At 38.8% G+C, this 16306-nt stretch overlaps 1 protein-coding gene across 2 annotated transcripts in view; it reads right to left on the bottom strand.

Annotated features, from left to right (window-relative positions):
* NALCN (sodium leak channel, non-selective) overlaps nucleotides 1-16306 on the bottom strand; it is a 246181-nt gene that overhangs the window by 99759 nt on the left and 130116 nt on the right. For both annotated transcript variants that reach the window (XM_087758313.1, XM_087758314.1), the window contains exons 13-15: nucleotides 13909-14100; nucleotides 6550-6687; nucleotides 1022-1096 (exon numbers count right to left, since the gene is read on the bottom strand). In XM_087758313.1, coding sequence (XP_087614439.1) covers nucleotides 1022-1096; nucleotides 6550-6687; nucleotides 13909-14100 — 405 coding nt within the window. The remainder of the gene's footprint in view (nucleotides 1-1021; nucleotides 1097-6549; nucleotides 6688-13908; nucleotides 14101-16306) is intronic.

Raw genomic sequence — 16306 nt, 5'->3', positions numbered from 1 at the left:
TAGTTTTAAAACTAAAAGAAAAATAACATAGAAGGAAAAAGAAGGGAGTGGTTATTTGGCACATTAGTTTCAATATTACAGTTCAATGTAAAATAACTAAATTGTCTAAATTATTTTTCAAGAATTGAAAGAATATAATTTCACAACAGTTGCTGATGCACCTGAAAGATGAACAGAACCAGCAAATGAAGGGTGAAAGAAAGCTATAACCCAAATATTACAACAGAGTTTCCCACATATTAAGCTCTCAATTTGCTATTTCATGCATGAAATAGGCAAATGTTGATGGTTTTTGCTCCTCTTTGCGCAGATTAGAGCACAGCTACATATTTATGTAAAAGCTGAAGATGCCTTCCTCTCTGGTGGTTTCTGCACAAGGTCAGAATGGCCAACATGAACTCTCTAGTTACATTTTTTTTATGTGATTGTCATTTGGGGCTTCAAGCATGAGAGAATGGCTTCTTGGTAATCTTGGCCCCCAAATCTGGAGAAGCAATCAAGCAAGTTAAGTTTGCCAAGCATCTTTAGCACTCACTGAACACATTCAACCTAGTTGCCTCTACTGCTTCTTGTCTGTGGACCCTTGCCAGTAGTCCTTGCAGGAGTTCCATGGTGTGCTCATATAGTATCATATAGAATCATAAAATGGTTTGGGTAGGAAGGGACCTTTAAAGATCCAGCTAGTCCAACACCCTTGCCATGGGCAGCGACATCTTTCACTAGATTATAAGCAAAAAGATGACCTAGCTATGATTTTAAAATTATTTTATTTTAATTACATGACTATCTAATTTGATTTTCATCGAATATTTAAACCAATTTCTAAGTCTCTTTTAAAATCTCTTAATTTCTACCTCACATTGTTTGATGGTCAACTATCTAACAGAATACTGCTATTCTCTTCAACATCTATGGTTTAGTTCATTCTGATGAAGATGTTTCACATATTTTACCATAAAAACACCAGTAAAGTAATGCTTTATTGAAACTACCTCCAAGCACAATAAAAACATGTTCTCACTTGTTTAAGTTTCTTCAGATCTTCATCAAGTTCCAGGTTGTCCAAAATAACAGCAACAAACAAGCTGAGTAGAATCTATAAAACAATTGCAAATTATTTGTTAAGGTTTGTCTTATTTTTCTTAAGAAGTACTATGAAATTACATGGAAAAATGAGGGCCCTACTGATGTAAATGGGAGTCTTGCCTTTGACATCTGTTGAACTAATATCACCTGCTACTGTATGTCTGCTAGCCATTTTGCAAGTAGTAAATTGTTTTTTAGCTTATCATATAATTATTATATGAATTTAAAAATTTTAAAAATTCTAGGTTTTATGACAAATGCCTTATGTATGTTTAACAATATACCCATCCAAATGTATTTCACAGGAAAAGAACATTAAATTCATCAGAAATAAAAAAAAAGAAACCAAAACCCACAAAGCAGAATCCTAAAACAGCTCATAAAGCTAAGGTGCTTTTCAACTAAGGTGTGAATTTTTAGCACAGAGGCCACCTAACACTAATTTACTTTATGGACTTGCTTAATGCTCAGAGTGCCTCTGTGCAAAGTAGCTAACTCCATTTTGAAGAAAAGTAAGCTGCCTCATTATTTGCATGCATTGGGAGCCACAGTATAGGAAATTCATACACTTTCATTTACTATACATTAAATACTGTGTAGATATGCCTCTAGGAGGAAGAATCCCAGGGGGAAAAAAGTGTATATCAGATTGTCCTGGTTTCAGCTGGGATAGAGTTAATTTTATTTAAAGTTAATTGAATGCTGGAGCACCTCAAAGCGTGTGGCCATGGATAAGCCCATGACAAAGCAGGTACACCCCTGGAGGGACTGCAGCCATGGGTAAGGCCATGTTGGAGCAAGCTTACTTCTGAAGAGACTGTGGCTGTGGGTAAGGCCATGCTGGAGCAGGTGTATCTCTGAAGGCACTGTGGCCCATGGAGGAGGCCACGCTGGAACACGTGCACCTCAAAGCAACTGTGGCTGTGAATAAGTCTATGCCACAGCAGGTACCTCCCTGGAGAGACTGTGGCTCACAGATAAGACTGCACATGGAGCAGGTACACCCTTAAGGGACTGCAGTCTGTGGATAAGTCCAAGCCGGAGCAGGGGCAAGGGGAGGAGTTCATTGCAATGTTAAACCCTATGGTCTGGTCCAAAGGGGCCATGGGTGGAGATTGTAATGGATATACCTTTAAATTGTTGCAACCCATGATCTGAGTTGCATGTTATAGGAATTACTATAGCAGGAACCACCTGAACCAATGGAGGAGAAGCCTTACAAGAAGCAGTGCAAGTGCAGCGGTGACCCAACCTGAGCTGACTTTGGTGCCCAGTAACTCCACACAACACACCACTTCTCCTGTCCTGAGCGACCACCATCACAGATGGAGCCCAAAGTCATGGACTAAGTGAAGTTAATGAACATTTTGTGGTCATTTGTGGACATTTATGGACATTTTATAGGCATTTCACAGGGGTGGTCCATAGACTTAGGGAATGATATCTGTGTATTGTATCAAAGGCTGGGAAGGGGGAGGGGGTGGTTAATGAGAATGTACTGGATAGTGTGGGACCTGAGCATGATGTAAATGGTATGAAATAAGGAGTGGATACTGTCCTGCTTTCAGCTGGGATAGAGTTAATTTTCTTCTTAGTAGCTGCTATCGTGCTGTGTTTTGGATTTAGGATGAGAATAATGTTGATAACACACTGATGGTTTAGTTGCTGCTATGTAGTGCTTACACTAGGCAAGGACTTTTCAGCTTCCCATGCTCTGCCAGGTGCACGGGGGGCTGGGAGGAGGCACAGCCAGGGGGGCTGACCCAGACTGGCCAAAGGGATATTCCATACCATATGATGTCATGCTCAGTATATAAGCTGGGGAAAGAAGAAGGAAGGGGGGAACATTCAGAGTGATGGCGTTTGTCTTCCCAAGTAACCATTACGCATGATGGAGCCCTGCTTTCCTGGAGATGGCTGAACACCTGCCTGCCCATGGAAGGCAGTGAATGAATTCCTCATTTTGCTTTGCTTGTGTGCGCAGCTTTTGCTTTACCTATTAAACTGTCTTTATCTCAACCCATGAGTTTTCTCACTTTTACCCTTCTGATTCTCTCCCTCATCCCAGTGGGGGGGAGTGAGTGAGCAGCTGTGTGGTGCTTAGTGGCCGGCGGGGATTAAACCATGACGCAGATTATTATATTTTCCTTGTGTAGAGATACTGACCAATGGCCAAAGAAGCTGAAAATGTGACTGATACAGCTGAGGAGGAGACAGAACTAGGAGAGCAAGGATGTTGGCAAGAGAGGATACCATCATTCAGCATATATCCTCAGACAACTTACATCTTAAGGCAGTAAATTTGTATATACACAGCTTTACAGCTGTCAGCAACTGCCAAGGTTTAAGTCTCTGAGGTTAAAGGCAAATATCCTGAAACATACTGAGCTCCTACAGGCAAGCACCAATTTCCTAGAGATATCAGAAGGAATCTAAGCTCTTTTAAAAGAGTTACAGGCCTAAAATATTTCTGTGGACCACTGAGTGACAATCAGAGCAGACATATCTGTCCACCACTGTTGTAAATGAAGTGTAAGTTTACCTGTCATTCAGTCATACCGGAAAATTATTCCCCACCTACATGGAAGATGAAATTTAAGTAGCTTAGTATACCAGACAAAGAGTTTGGAACTCATCTATTCCAACACAGATGTCTGCATCTGAGCTGGGTGTCTGGACCTTGTTCCAGAGCAGGATTCCCTTTTCCTTCATGAACTATAAAGGTACAGAAGACACGGGAAGGACTCCCACCCATAAATTTATAAAATGTTAGTGTTCAGAAAAAGAAATGTTCTTTTAATAGGAAACTGGCTTTAGCAATATGTCGAATTTCCTGCAGCTGTTAGAAAAGACATATTATATGCCACATACTTAAACAGTACCTCATACAGTTTTCAATGATCTGACTACTATGAACAGTGGAAGTTAAGATGGCCTTCAGAATGGCAAAGCAAGACAGAGTTCTGATAAAACACATAATCCCTGGCACAAACTACTTTGATCCCTAATTTCTGATGAACAGTTTTGCTATCATTCTGTCAGGATTTTACAGTATGATGTTTTTCTTCTTCAGATACTTTATACGTTCTATGATACTCGAGTACATGCAGCTCAGAGCATACTAGTTAAGGAAGCACAGTTTCACACTAAAATGAAATATAGTACTCATGAAATATATCATCACTTACAGCCTTGCTGTTTCATGCACAGATATGTATCAAGGCATCAAGACTTTCATTAACTCCCTTTTCACTTTTTTTCAACAAGAACCAAAGACGATGTACCACAAAAGAAAAATTAAATGCAAACTTGTTATTTGTTTAACTTCCTCTGCTGCCATCTCAACTAATAACAGTCTTTGCTTCCAACAGAGGTTTTGTTTTTTGAGCTTCAACTTTTCTTTGCCTTCTGATGTGAAACCTATTCATTTCTTTCCAAGGCTCTACAGTCTGCTTTGCCAAATGCCTGCAATTATCACTTCTCAATTCTAATCCTCCCCCCTCTTCTGGCTGATGAAAGTCATTCTTCATTTGACTTCACTCTTGTTATTCACTGATGGCTGTTTATTCTTAGAACTCTTCTTTTTTGTTTTAGCAGCAGCCCAACCGTTTTCGTGCTCCTTCACCACTTCCACATTATTTTCCTTCTTTACGCTCCTTTTGCCTCCAGACAACTCTGTGCTACATAGCTTTTCTCTTCCAGGGTCTGAGGAAGATCTTAGAACAGAAACTAACAACTTTGTAAAGTCAGCTAATTCTGCAAAGTTGTCTTAGCAGAGTTTCTTCATCCATGTAAAATTTGCACAGGTAAATGAGAAGGAATGTGTACACTTATGAAGCAACACAAGGACCGTGTACTTAAATGCAATTTCCCTGTAAAAGAACTGAGGATGGTGTACAGAAAAGTGACTTTGCTCCCAGCAAAATAAGTGCTTTGAGGAAACACATGGAGAAGTCCCAGATGACTCTTTCAAAACATGAAACATAAAGCAGAATACTAAAACTGCACTTACAGCTAAGTTACTTCTCAATTAAGGTGTGAATTTTTAGCACAGAGGCCACCTGACACTAATTTACTTTATGGACTTGCTTAATGCTCATCTAAGAGATAAAAATGGATTCCAGTTCAGACAGTGTTCTTGGCAAAAAATCAGAAAAACAGCAAGAAGATTCTCTAACCAGTAACTGCTTTCAAATCCAGGACCAAACCCCACTTCCCTTTTGCTTTCTATCCCCACTTCCCAAGGAGTTTTAAAGAACACTTCAGCATGAAAAGAAGCATTGCTTTTCCAGACCCCAAGGACTCCTCTGATCTTTGCGAGCAAATTACATGTCCTATATATCTGCTGATACATACATTTGTTTGGCTTATACTTCAATTTGGTTAAGCAGCTCTAAAAGAATTAAATGCCCTTTCCTGCCATTTATAAAGTGGTCCAGATTTCAACCCATGTGAAGGAACCTGCTGCATCCAGTTACACTCTGATCGTTCAGTCTTTAGAAGTGAAACAGGACAGACAAAGTAAAAAAAGTAGGTGGAAACTGATGGAGAGTGTATAAATACAGTTAGTACCTTACATAAGCAGACAGCTGAGCAAAGAAAGAAAATGTAATGATGAAAGCAAAAATATGAATGAAAGCATCAAAAACTGCAATGAACACAAAATACAAAATGAGCGAAATTAGGAGTGAATTAAGGGTGGCTAAAATGGTTATTCCCCTTACTGTGGTATTTTCTTTGTGTTGGTACTCAAAATACAGTACTAAGTCCTTATTGATACAGGATATTCAAAAAGCTGTTTCCCTTACCATTTTGTCTATACAAACTGTATACATACAGTACATACAGTACATACATATAGACATACGGTCTATACAAAACTGTAATCATCCCATTTGAAATGCATACAGATACGCATTTAGATATAATCCCCATTGCCATTCATGTGCAGGAACTGCTTTATTAATTCTCATCCTTTTATTGCTTGATATACTATATAATATATTTTCCATACACTGATTTTGCATTAGACAACAGGAAAGCAGTTATTTCTGGTCAAGAGTTTGCATCCTGAGGATTTACATTTCTCACTTTAATTACTGTTGCAAAGAGAATGCAATGGAAGTTGAGGAGACCATTTCTACGTGATAAATAAAAGCTCTTGTTTCACTCTGCAATCATCAGAACTGTGAAGGTACAAGACAGTTAACAATTATATTATTAGTCTACCAGTGTGACTTGGATCTTATGAAGAACAACATCTCACATCAAAACAAAGGCTCACCACCTTATGCCACATGAAGGGTAAATTCTGCCACATCAAAGAACTAATCCTAAAGCCCTCTATGCTGAAAATGAGCATCACAATTAGTTTTAACCAGCGGAGAAAAATAAGTAATGCAAGAGCTATGAGAATAACTCAAAACAAAGAAAAGCACAGCACACTTGCAAGTCAGAACTTACCAGAGTAGCAAAAAGATGATATAGTATAAAATAAATGGCAACTACTGGTGCCCACATATGTCCTACAGCATTCAGTGTCTGATCCATGACATCCACCCATCCTTCCTGTGTCAGAATCTGAAACATTGACATGAATGCCTGCAAGAAAAAGATTTATGAACATATTAACAATTCAAAAATTATATTACTATGGTTTTATAGACATGTTCCTCAAGTTGATTCAGCAGAGCAGAACAGCTGTTTTGGTTTGTTTTTTAAATCTTAATAAACAAAGATATATCAATTTGTAAAGTCAGGTGAAAAGCTATTCCAGAGCTAAAGGAGAAATAAAGGAGCTTAACCTTTGACAGAACTGTAATCTGCAACTTGTAAGCATAGTACTAGCTCCATTAGCCCATATGAAGCACTTTTTGGTTTCCTCCAGGGCTGACAAAATAGGAGAAACATCCTTAGCATCAGAGCGCGTTGTTTTGAATGTTATACAGTATTGTAATTTTGTGATTATGCTTATTCTTTAGTGTTACCTCTCTATAAATATTATTCTTTAGTGTTATCTCTCTATAAATATACCTATAATAAACCATTATAATTAAACGTGACGATACATTTATATTATCTTAACAGCAGAAGCATTCTAGCCATTCCACAGAAGACTAACAAATACAAGGCAAGGTCACAGTTCTTACACCCGTTTCAGTCAGTCAGATTCTTTCCCTACACATGCGTGTCAAAAATAGAGGGAATAATGGAAATGTTTCAACCAACTGTCTTTGGTGATAGGAATATATGAATCCAGGTAAGCCCTAGAACCCGTATTTACACCTTTGAAACTCCAACTTCAGCCTACAGCACATAGACCAGAATCTAACTCAACACGACCAGTGTGTGAGCACGACAGGTACATCATACACACATGCTGAGGACTGTCATCTGCCTCAGCCACAGAAGTTTGACTATGGTATCAAAGTAAAGTGTGGATCTTGATAGCCCTAAATCTCTCAATGAGGCCAAACCGTTGCACAAGTTTCTTTTGCTTTTGCCTGACATCAAAGGTACTGTCTTTCCAGACAGCAAGGATCAAAGCTGATATCTTACTGAAGTTTAATACATAACAAAAAAGTGTTAGAAACTGAAGACATTAACAATGCAGCTTCCAGATAATAGGATTCCTAAATTCAAAATGTTGACACAGTGATAAAGGTGTGTTTGTCTATGCTCAGTGTGCCTCACACCCCCAGCAACAGCAGATAACACAGTAACGCATGTGGTGCAAGGAGAAAAGGACTCTTCTTGTCACACCCATGATAAAACAGTACCTAGAGAACCCTTCACATCAACTTACCCTAAGCACAAATGCATGCTGGAAAAGCTGAAAACACGTAGATATATAAACTTACATGCTTCAAAACCAATAGAATTGGTTCTAATTAATTTTTAAAGCTGCTAGCAAAGCTAGTCGGGGAGGAGACTTCAAGTTTATATTACTAATATTAACTACAGGCAAGTACTTTGCTTGGTCTCCTTATCAAGTTTGCAGAGTTTTTAAAACAAAACAATGTCTTCTCTAAGCAGTTTCTCCCAATGCAAACAGGACCCTTGCGGTTACACCCACACCCTTAAGGGAGTCCACTCCAGGCTGCGATTTCTACCCTGCAGTGTAGGCCAATTTACTCTAGAGCAGATCGTCCATGTGCATGCATATAGCACTTGGTCCTGCATCTCCTCCTGGCCCTATCTGATGTACCCATGGCCATAACACATCATTAATATTTGGTGACAAGGAGCTGGTTCCATCTATCTGAAGTAATGGTAAGGATGTGGCATAGCTTGCCACACTAGTGTTTCCATATAGTGAAATCAAGGGTGTATGCTATATGCTTAAAATTTGAAAGGAGGGCCTGCAAGTGCAAAGCTTGCGTGGGTGGTGTCGGAGGGCTGAGTAAGGCAGGGACAATCTAATCTGGTGCATCTTGTTATGCAAGGCACTGCGTAAAAGGCACTGCCTGCTTGGAGCACCCAGCCGGAGAGACCTATACCCCTGCCCGTGCCCAGGGATTGCCTCGGAGAGAGTTTGCTGGAAGCAGGAAGAAAGTTAACAGCTAAGCAGTGTCAGCGTCAGGAGGCCAGTGCTGGAGCTCAGTGTCTGGCCCTCTTTCATTGACCACTGATAAGGATCCAAGGACTAAAGCTTTTTCTCCTCTGTCCATTATAACTAGTACACATTTTAAAGTACAAAAATTGGATCATGCGGCCTCTAGATCATGTTCAGAGGAAGAACTGTGCATTTTCACTTGGTTAGGGGGGGTCCCAAACATGTAGCTGCTAAGGGTTTTGTAAAAAATTTGCCTGCTGGCTCTCACAAAAAACCCACACAAGAATCCAGCTTGGTTTCTTATTGCTGCTATGTTCTGTGGCACTCTGAAGCAGACAGAAGCATAAACACACTGTTAGGCTAAGACCAAGGAGTTTGAGAGCTATTTTTACAGATGCTTTTCAGAATTAAACCACACTAATCAAATTTTCAGAGGTGGTTAAGCCTACAAGTTCAAATCACTCACAAGAAGTGAAGCTAAGGTGTACATAGAACAGACCAAGGCATCCAAGTGAGCAATTGCACAAACTGAGAGATGAATTGAAACTTAAGAATTTAATTTCTGCATCAGTAACATCTTGACCAAATGTAATGTCCCAACCTGTCCTTTGAACACACAGATCCCGCAGAGAACAAAAGCTAGCATACACTAGAAGCAGCAGAGAAAACTGCTCACAACTACTTTTCTGTAAATCCTGTATGTCAGCTAAAATCTTTGCTATGTCATGTGTTAGAAACGCCCAAATAGAGGGGCTGGAATTCGCAGTGCCCCCCACTTGCATGTTCCTGCCAGTAACCTTGGCCTTAACTAGCACGCTGCTGACCCGTGGCCAATCCTGCCTCGGACCTGACCCCTTTGAATTAGTGCCCCCGTCACAACCACACACACAGACTCCTTACACTGCACAAAATTGCAGCCTCGTATCAGTGATTCCTTTCCTTACAAAAAATCATTATAAGGGTCCTGCAAAAAAACCCCAGCAAAACACCAACAAGTGTTATCTAGCTCTGCAAAATACCTCAAGTCTCTCCCTGTGCAAAACCTGCAGAGAAGGAAACATTGGAGATCTTTAGCTCAGGACAAGCCTTCTGTAGCCAGAGGAGCATGCGTGAAACAAGCAGCAAATTCAGCCTCCGTTATAGCTGCCAGTGGTGCTTGAGGGTGAAGAAGACAACCAGCCCATCAGTGCCCAGCACTGCTTCTCAGCTTCCCTTTGTGAGGGGGAGGTGAAGCTAAACCCAGCAGTCGCTGCTCCCCTGCACCCAGAGCATGTCCGGAGCCAGCGGCGGTCGTACCTGACTGCTGTGACACTCCTTGCGGAAACTTAAGGTGGGCATGACAGTAAGTGCCTTACGGCTGGCTTTAAAAACACCTGAGGGACTGGATAATTGAACCAGTGCAGTATCCTTTCTTCTGAATCACACTAAATTACTATGGTTTATTGCTTTTTAAAAAGATACATTTTAATTAATTCTTCAATGTATAAAGACACCTCCAATACTATGTTGTGGACCCCTCATTAATACAAGCACTAGATTCACTTGGAAAAGACATTGTTTTAACATCATAAAAATCTAATCTTCCATCTAAGACAGCTGCCCATAAAGCTTATAGTTATATTAAATGGCCTTTCAGTATAATTTAAACATTTTATTATAACATTAAAGTCCAGTATATGAGAAAACATGTTTTAAGAAATATGGCACTGCACAATGAGTATGTGCTTCGCACCCAGCAATCTCTTTTGCAGCAAGTTATTTTTAGTTGAAAGGTATACTTCCCACTGTTTATTTTAAAATTAATTTGAAATGCAACTAGCTGACAGAATCAACATCTGTGAAGATGATACTTGGAGATTTATGCAAATGGTGATTTTCTGAATTAATTTGTGTTATAGAAAAGACTGTCAATTTCTTTGAGTATTTATGCCCTATTACTTAATTAGCTGTTTTGATGATGGAATTCAAACTACCTTTTTATTTATAGTGGAAGATTGGCAAAGGTTCGTTGGAAATGCCAGTTCTGATATCTCGTCCAACTGTTACAAGGGTGGTACCATACAGATTACTACTTACAGTCATAATGTACTTGACTTGTAACTGCTGCTTATCCATAAACTATTATGGGCCAAATCCCAATGGCCTTATTCATGGAAGCAGTCCTGCAATCAGTGGGATTACTCCTGCAAATTAAGCTAAAAAGATTTACGCCAGTGCTGTGAAATGCTTGCAATCTGTTCTACCTGTGTAAACATAGCTTTTTGTCCTAACATAGCCATGAGTGCTCAATAACACCCTGCAAGAAGAGTAGCCGTCCTGTAAAAATGTGGAGATTGTAACTGCATCAGAGAATTAAGACTACATTGTTCAACTTTTTAATGGATGATGCTTAGGCTGAACTAACATTTCACAACTTGAGCTTCCTCCAAGCTCAAGGCTAGGAGTGAAGTCCCGGTTTTGCTGAAGACTGGGGGATTTTTGCCGCTGAGATCAGTTGGGCCTGGCTTTCATCTTGTGTTGACCCATTGAAAAGAAGAGCAGAATTCCCAGCTTTGTAACTTGAGACTTCGAGTAGTCAGCACATGGCCTCAAACCCCAAGAGAAACCAGGGCATGGAACTCAGAGACACTAATAACGTGTTTTGTTTTCCATACAGTGATTTTTAAAATTTTTTAGCGGCCGCATTACACTGATGCCTTTGAACATATACCCCCCCCCCCCCCCCATTCCTTCTTTGGGGGGCCCAGCAGCCCCTCATCCTTCTCATGGCGCAGGATGTGCAGCCCAAGAAGACGTGCAAAAATAGAGATGGTGGATCGGTTAGAAACAGTATAGCAAACCTCTGTATTTTTATACTTAGTATTAGAGAGAAAGCCAGTCCATTTGGGAAGTTGCAATAGCCAAAAGAAGGGTGAAATTTGTAGCCATGGCAACACTGAGCTTATGCCTATTGACTGTTGTCAGGAAACCATGTGAAAACATGCAATTTAGAGGCATTAGTGAAAGGAGGAGGTCTACTTGTTCCAAAACCCATACTGTGCCTTCTTATAAAGCACTTATGTTTTCAAAATGATTTTAGGTTTTGTCTGTTTCAGTGTAGAAGGCACTTTAATGTACAAACTCAACATCTAGCCTCTGGTGTCACCATTTTTGTTAGTGTGCTTGTCCTGTCTCTATTTATAATGGAAAAAGTCCACAGCAACAGTACTGGCCATTTTAGGTTCACTTTTCTTTAGGGGTAAGCTTCTAAAATTTTATTGTATCAAATTCTACTAATGCAGACCTCCCACCACCTCCTATGTTATATAGTAATGCAAGCATTTATTCAGTCACATTTTGAAATAATACATTCCAGGCAACCCCCAAAATCACATATTTTATAATTATCTTACTGTAAACTGATTCAGTGGTCTTTATTCAGAGCAGACAACATTGGCGGGAATCTCCCAACCCCTGCTCCTTCGAAGGACACCATCACTCACACCATCAATCACAATTTTTGAGTACAAAATTTTCACTAACGCTATTACCGTATTAAGCGATGTTTCATTAGAAAACTACAAAAAGAAACCACATACTATAAAGTATACTTCTGAAACATTCATAATGAGGTGAATATGTATACAAATAAATAGTAACTAAAAAATAAGGAGACTATTGCTTCTGGCTATCATATAAAAAGTATTAAAAATATTTCAATTCAGTATTGCGGGAACACTCCTTTATTATTGGTAACAGGTCTTCTGTTTTTCCAAAACTTAAGTCAGAAAATAGAAAACAAGTTTGGATATTTTCTGTTTGTAAAAAAACTGTATTATTTACTGGAGTAGGTATTTTCTCACTCTTCAAACATGTATTTTAGTATATACATCTATCTGTTAAAATTCAATATGAAAGGTCCTTCTGAGGCCTAAATGGTCCCAGATTGAAATGTCCAAAATAATTTAAGACTTCACTAACATCTTGATATATTTTGGCAATGTTTTCCTGCATGATGATCTTTCTCAGATGCTTACACCAACTTATCTAGTTAAAATGTGCAGGTGGTTGTAAATTTGTCTTGTTTTAATTATACTACAATAATTCTTTCCAGAATGTCATTGCCATTTTGCATAAATAATAAAAATAATTCTAAAACCAAATTCCACAATGACTTCAAACTTGCAGTTGGAAGGTTTTTTCAGAAGTTATACAGGAGAGTTGGGCATACAATATGGTGGTACTATCGCTTAATTTAGAGACAGAGGCCTGACTTCATTAGAAAAGCTTAAGTTTTATTATATTCTTTCTGCTTTCTTCAGCATTTCAAAAATGAATTATACTGAATTCTTAATGATCCTACTGGCTTCTTTGCTAAGTACGTTTTCTGAAATAGAAAGCATGATGTTACATTATTCCCTGTGGGTAGGTATTTTTTGTCTTACATTTGATGGCTAGTTTCCCATACATCAGGTCCAGGTTGATAATTACAAATTGTTGCCTAGCCTTTTTGTTTGCTAAATGCATGACCCTTGAGGCTGTCTTATTCATTGTTATTTAATTGTTCCAACCAATGCACTTTCACTAAAATAGATACATTGGATAACCAAGCTGGAATGACAGAAACAAATAAATTGTGACTGGAACCAATCCATGTACACTCAGTTCAATCCATTATTAAAGAAATGGCAGTATTTTCATCCAGAACAGTGTGCTTCAATAAATACATTAGCTCCAATTCCCACTGATTTTCAATGTTCTGTTCTAAATTAACGCAATGCCCATAAATATCCATTATATATACCCAAAAGGCAAACACTTATTTTGTCAATGCAGACAGGTTTTATAACCCTGTGTAAAACAAGCATTCCTGTACAAATCAAGAACAACCACTTTCATAATATGAAGATATAAATCATGTGTAGACAACATGTTTTATAAACATTTTGTGCCTAATATTCACGATTGCAAACATGAATTGTCTTTCTGTAGCATGCTAGACTACTATTAAGCCTTATGCTTTGTTGTGTCATCATCGGGGTGCATACATAAAATTTCTATGTGTTCCCTCAATGGCAGAAATAGAACACCTAACCCAAAGAAAGACAAACTTCACTACTGAAGGACTACAGGAAGACTCTTACAATTCTTTTATCCATGCATATGGAGATAAACTGCTCCATAGTTCTTAGAAGGAAAGGAAGACTGCTAATATAATACCAAATATGATAGATCAATGGTAAGAAAATAATAACAAGCAATAAGTAATCACTGCTTTTTATACTTGCCCGTGGAAAGGTTGTAAATCTATCCAGTTCTTCCACAAAGCAAAACATCTGCAAACTGATTGCTGACATTACGATTAAAAGGCTGGCAGTAAACACCACCAAACTCCCAAGTTTTTTTCCTGGTCCAAATATCTTATACACAAAATCCTCCAAAGCAGGTGAAATCTTTATCAGCCGAACTACTCTAAGAACCTGCAAAGCAAGAGAAAACAGAACTGATTAGTTATTTGATTATTACATTAATCAACAACTTTTCACAGGATCAGAGACTTCAAGGCCGAAAAGGGACTTGCAGCCTTGTAGCCCAGTAAATATCAGGTTGCCACCGCTTGTAACTGACCACAAATTGTGTGTTAGGTTAAGAACACAAGCCCTGGAACCTGTCAGGCTTTGTCTGTACTTATCTTGGCCTGCCTGAAGATTTGTTTTAGCTAGTAGCAGCAGTTACCTAACGGCCAGGAAACTGTTAACCTACTTTGTCTGTTGCTTAGCTTTTTACTACTGTGTGGTGTAATGCTTATTATTACAAATCTCTTTTTTTTTCTAACATATAGTAATAACAAGCTGTAATTTTGCATAGAATGAACTATTACGACCCTTTCATAAAATGCAGCATGGAGGTGTGCAGGCATGGGTAACAGCAGAGGTCTTGAGAGTACAGGTACGGGAGGATACTCAAGGCCCCCAAGGCTATAATCAACTCGCCAATCACCAACAGTCATCACAGAAATGCAATTGGGTAAAGCTGTTTTTGGGGTAACCAAGGGAACAAAGACATAGGCAAAACACACCACAGACAGCAAATCTGAAGGTAATGTGGAATTATAAACCGATAAAGGTTTATAGTGTGTTACCAAACATAAGAATAGCTTCAGGCAGAGGTCAAAATACATCAGTCTAGGTTTAGCAACTGAGAATCTATTGCAGTGCTAGGTAAATTGCTCCACTTTGATTATCATCACTGAATTCACACTTATTCTAAATGGACAAGGTCCTGAACAGTCTTTGAAGGAAGCTCTTCTTTGAGCAGCAGGCTAGATGAGAGAACTTTGAGAGGCCACTTCCAGCCTAGATTTTTCTATGATTCTATGTTTTTTGTTACACCAGGTTACCTATTCACATAAAGAACTGCCAACTCTTCTTCCAGAAGTCATCTTTCCATTTCAGTGACCCAAGACAAAATTGCTTGGCATTGTGTACTGTATAACCTAGGAAGTTTGGTAATTAACATATTTTGCTATTTCATACTATATGCAACAAGGGAAATTTTGGGTGGCATTTCTCAATATCAGAGCCAACAGCATTGTATGCCACTGACATATTTGACACTTCTCAGTATTAGTAGTGGTGGCTGAACTGTGATCATGCGTGGAACTCCTGACCCATTCACTGCTGACTCTACCTTGGGAAAGCTGCTGACAGCTCCGTTCCTCCTATTTCTGCCACTCATGGTGGCACAAGCAGCGACATAACATCAGTATCAACAAGAGGCAGTTGACCTTTAAGCAGCACACTAATCTTATTGATACTATTTGTTTTTTTTTCATTTATTTTCATTAGGTGACAAATTGAATCTAGCAAAAGTACACTCTAATGAACATTTATGCATTCTATGTAATTGGATTGCAAATTGTATTAAATTTAAGAGCTGCAGAAGGTGCACTATTTGGACTGAATATAAAAATATGTTAAAAACCAAATCAAAATGAAAAATAAAGAAGAGAAACCACAGCTTTGTTACAAAGAATGGCTGCATCTCTTAAAAAGGATGATATTTATTCAGAAAATGCCTCAGCAATATTTTGCCCAAGTACAAATACAATACCATCTCTTCAGTCCAGTATAGGTCAAATTCTGTTTAAATCTCCCTTTTATGCCGGTTCATTACAGATCTCTGCAGTAATATGCAAATTCTGTCATTTCCCCACTGATTTTGTGTTTTATAGGTTATAGCCACGGAATGGTGCTTCGCTGTAGTCTTTCACAGAGGGCTTTGCAAAGTGTTTTGAATGAATGTACAACGAATGCAAGAAAGATAGGCGGGAAGGTGGACAATAGCCAACGTGGTGAAGAGAAAAGGATGTGTTGGCAAAAGGTAATGATAAAGACCAATGAATAATGCAGACTGAAATATATGCTAAAGAAGACTAGATAAGCCAAATGATATTTCTACTCGCTATCCTGGAATGTGTCAAATAAGACTTCTATTTTCAGTAATCTGTTTTGTTGGCTGACAAGGAACATATTTAACCTGTCATCATTAATACCTAAAGGCCTGGAAATCTGCCTAACGTCAAGATGTATCCATGTGAAAAAGACTTTTTGACCTTGGTTGATTTGAAAACGTGTTATCTAGCTTGCCCAGAAGCTTAATTGCGGGGGAATACGGTACATACCT

This window comes from Nipponia nippon, unplaced genomic scaffold, assembly GCF_047370975.1.
Source record: "Nipponia nippon isolate SJK-2023a ecotype South Korea unplaced genomic scaffold, ASM4737097v1 scaffold_2, whole genome shotgun sequence".
Lineage (NCBI taxonomy): Eukaryota > Metazoa > Chordata > Aves > Pelecaniformes > Threskiornithidae > Nipponia > Nipponia nippon.
Note: the sequence above shows the minus strand (reverse complement) of the source record. Positions and strands in the feature narration are given on the sequence as shown.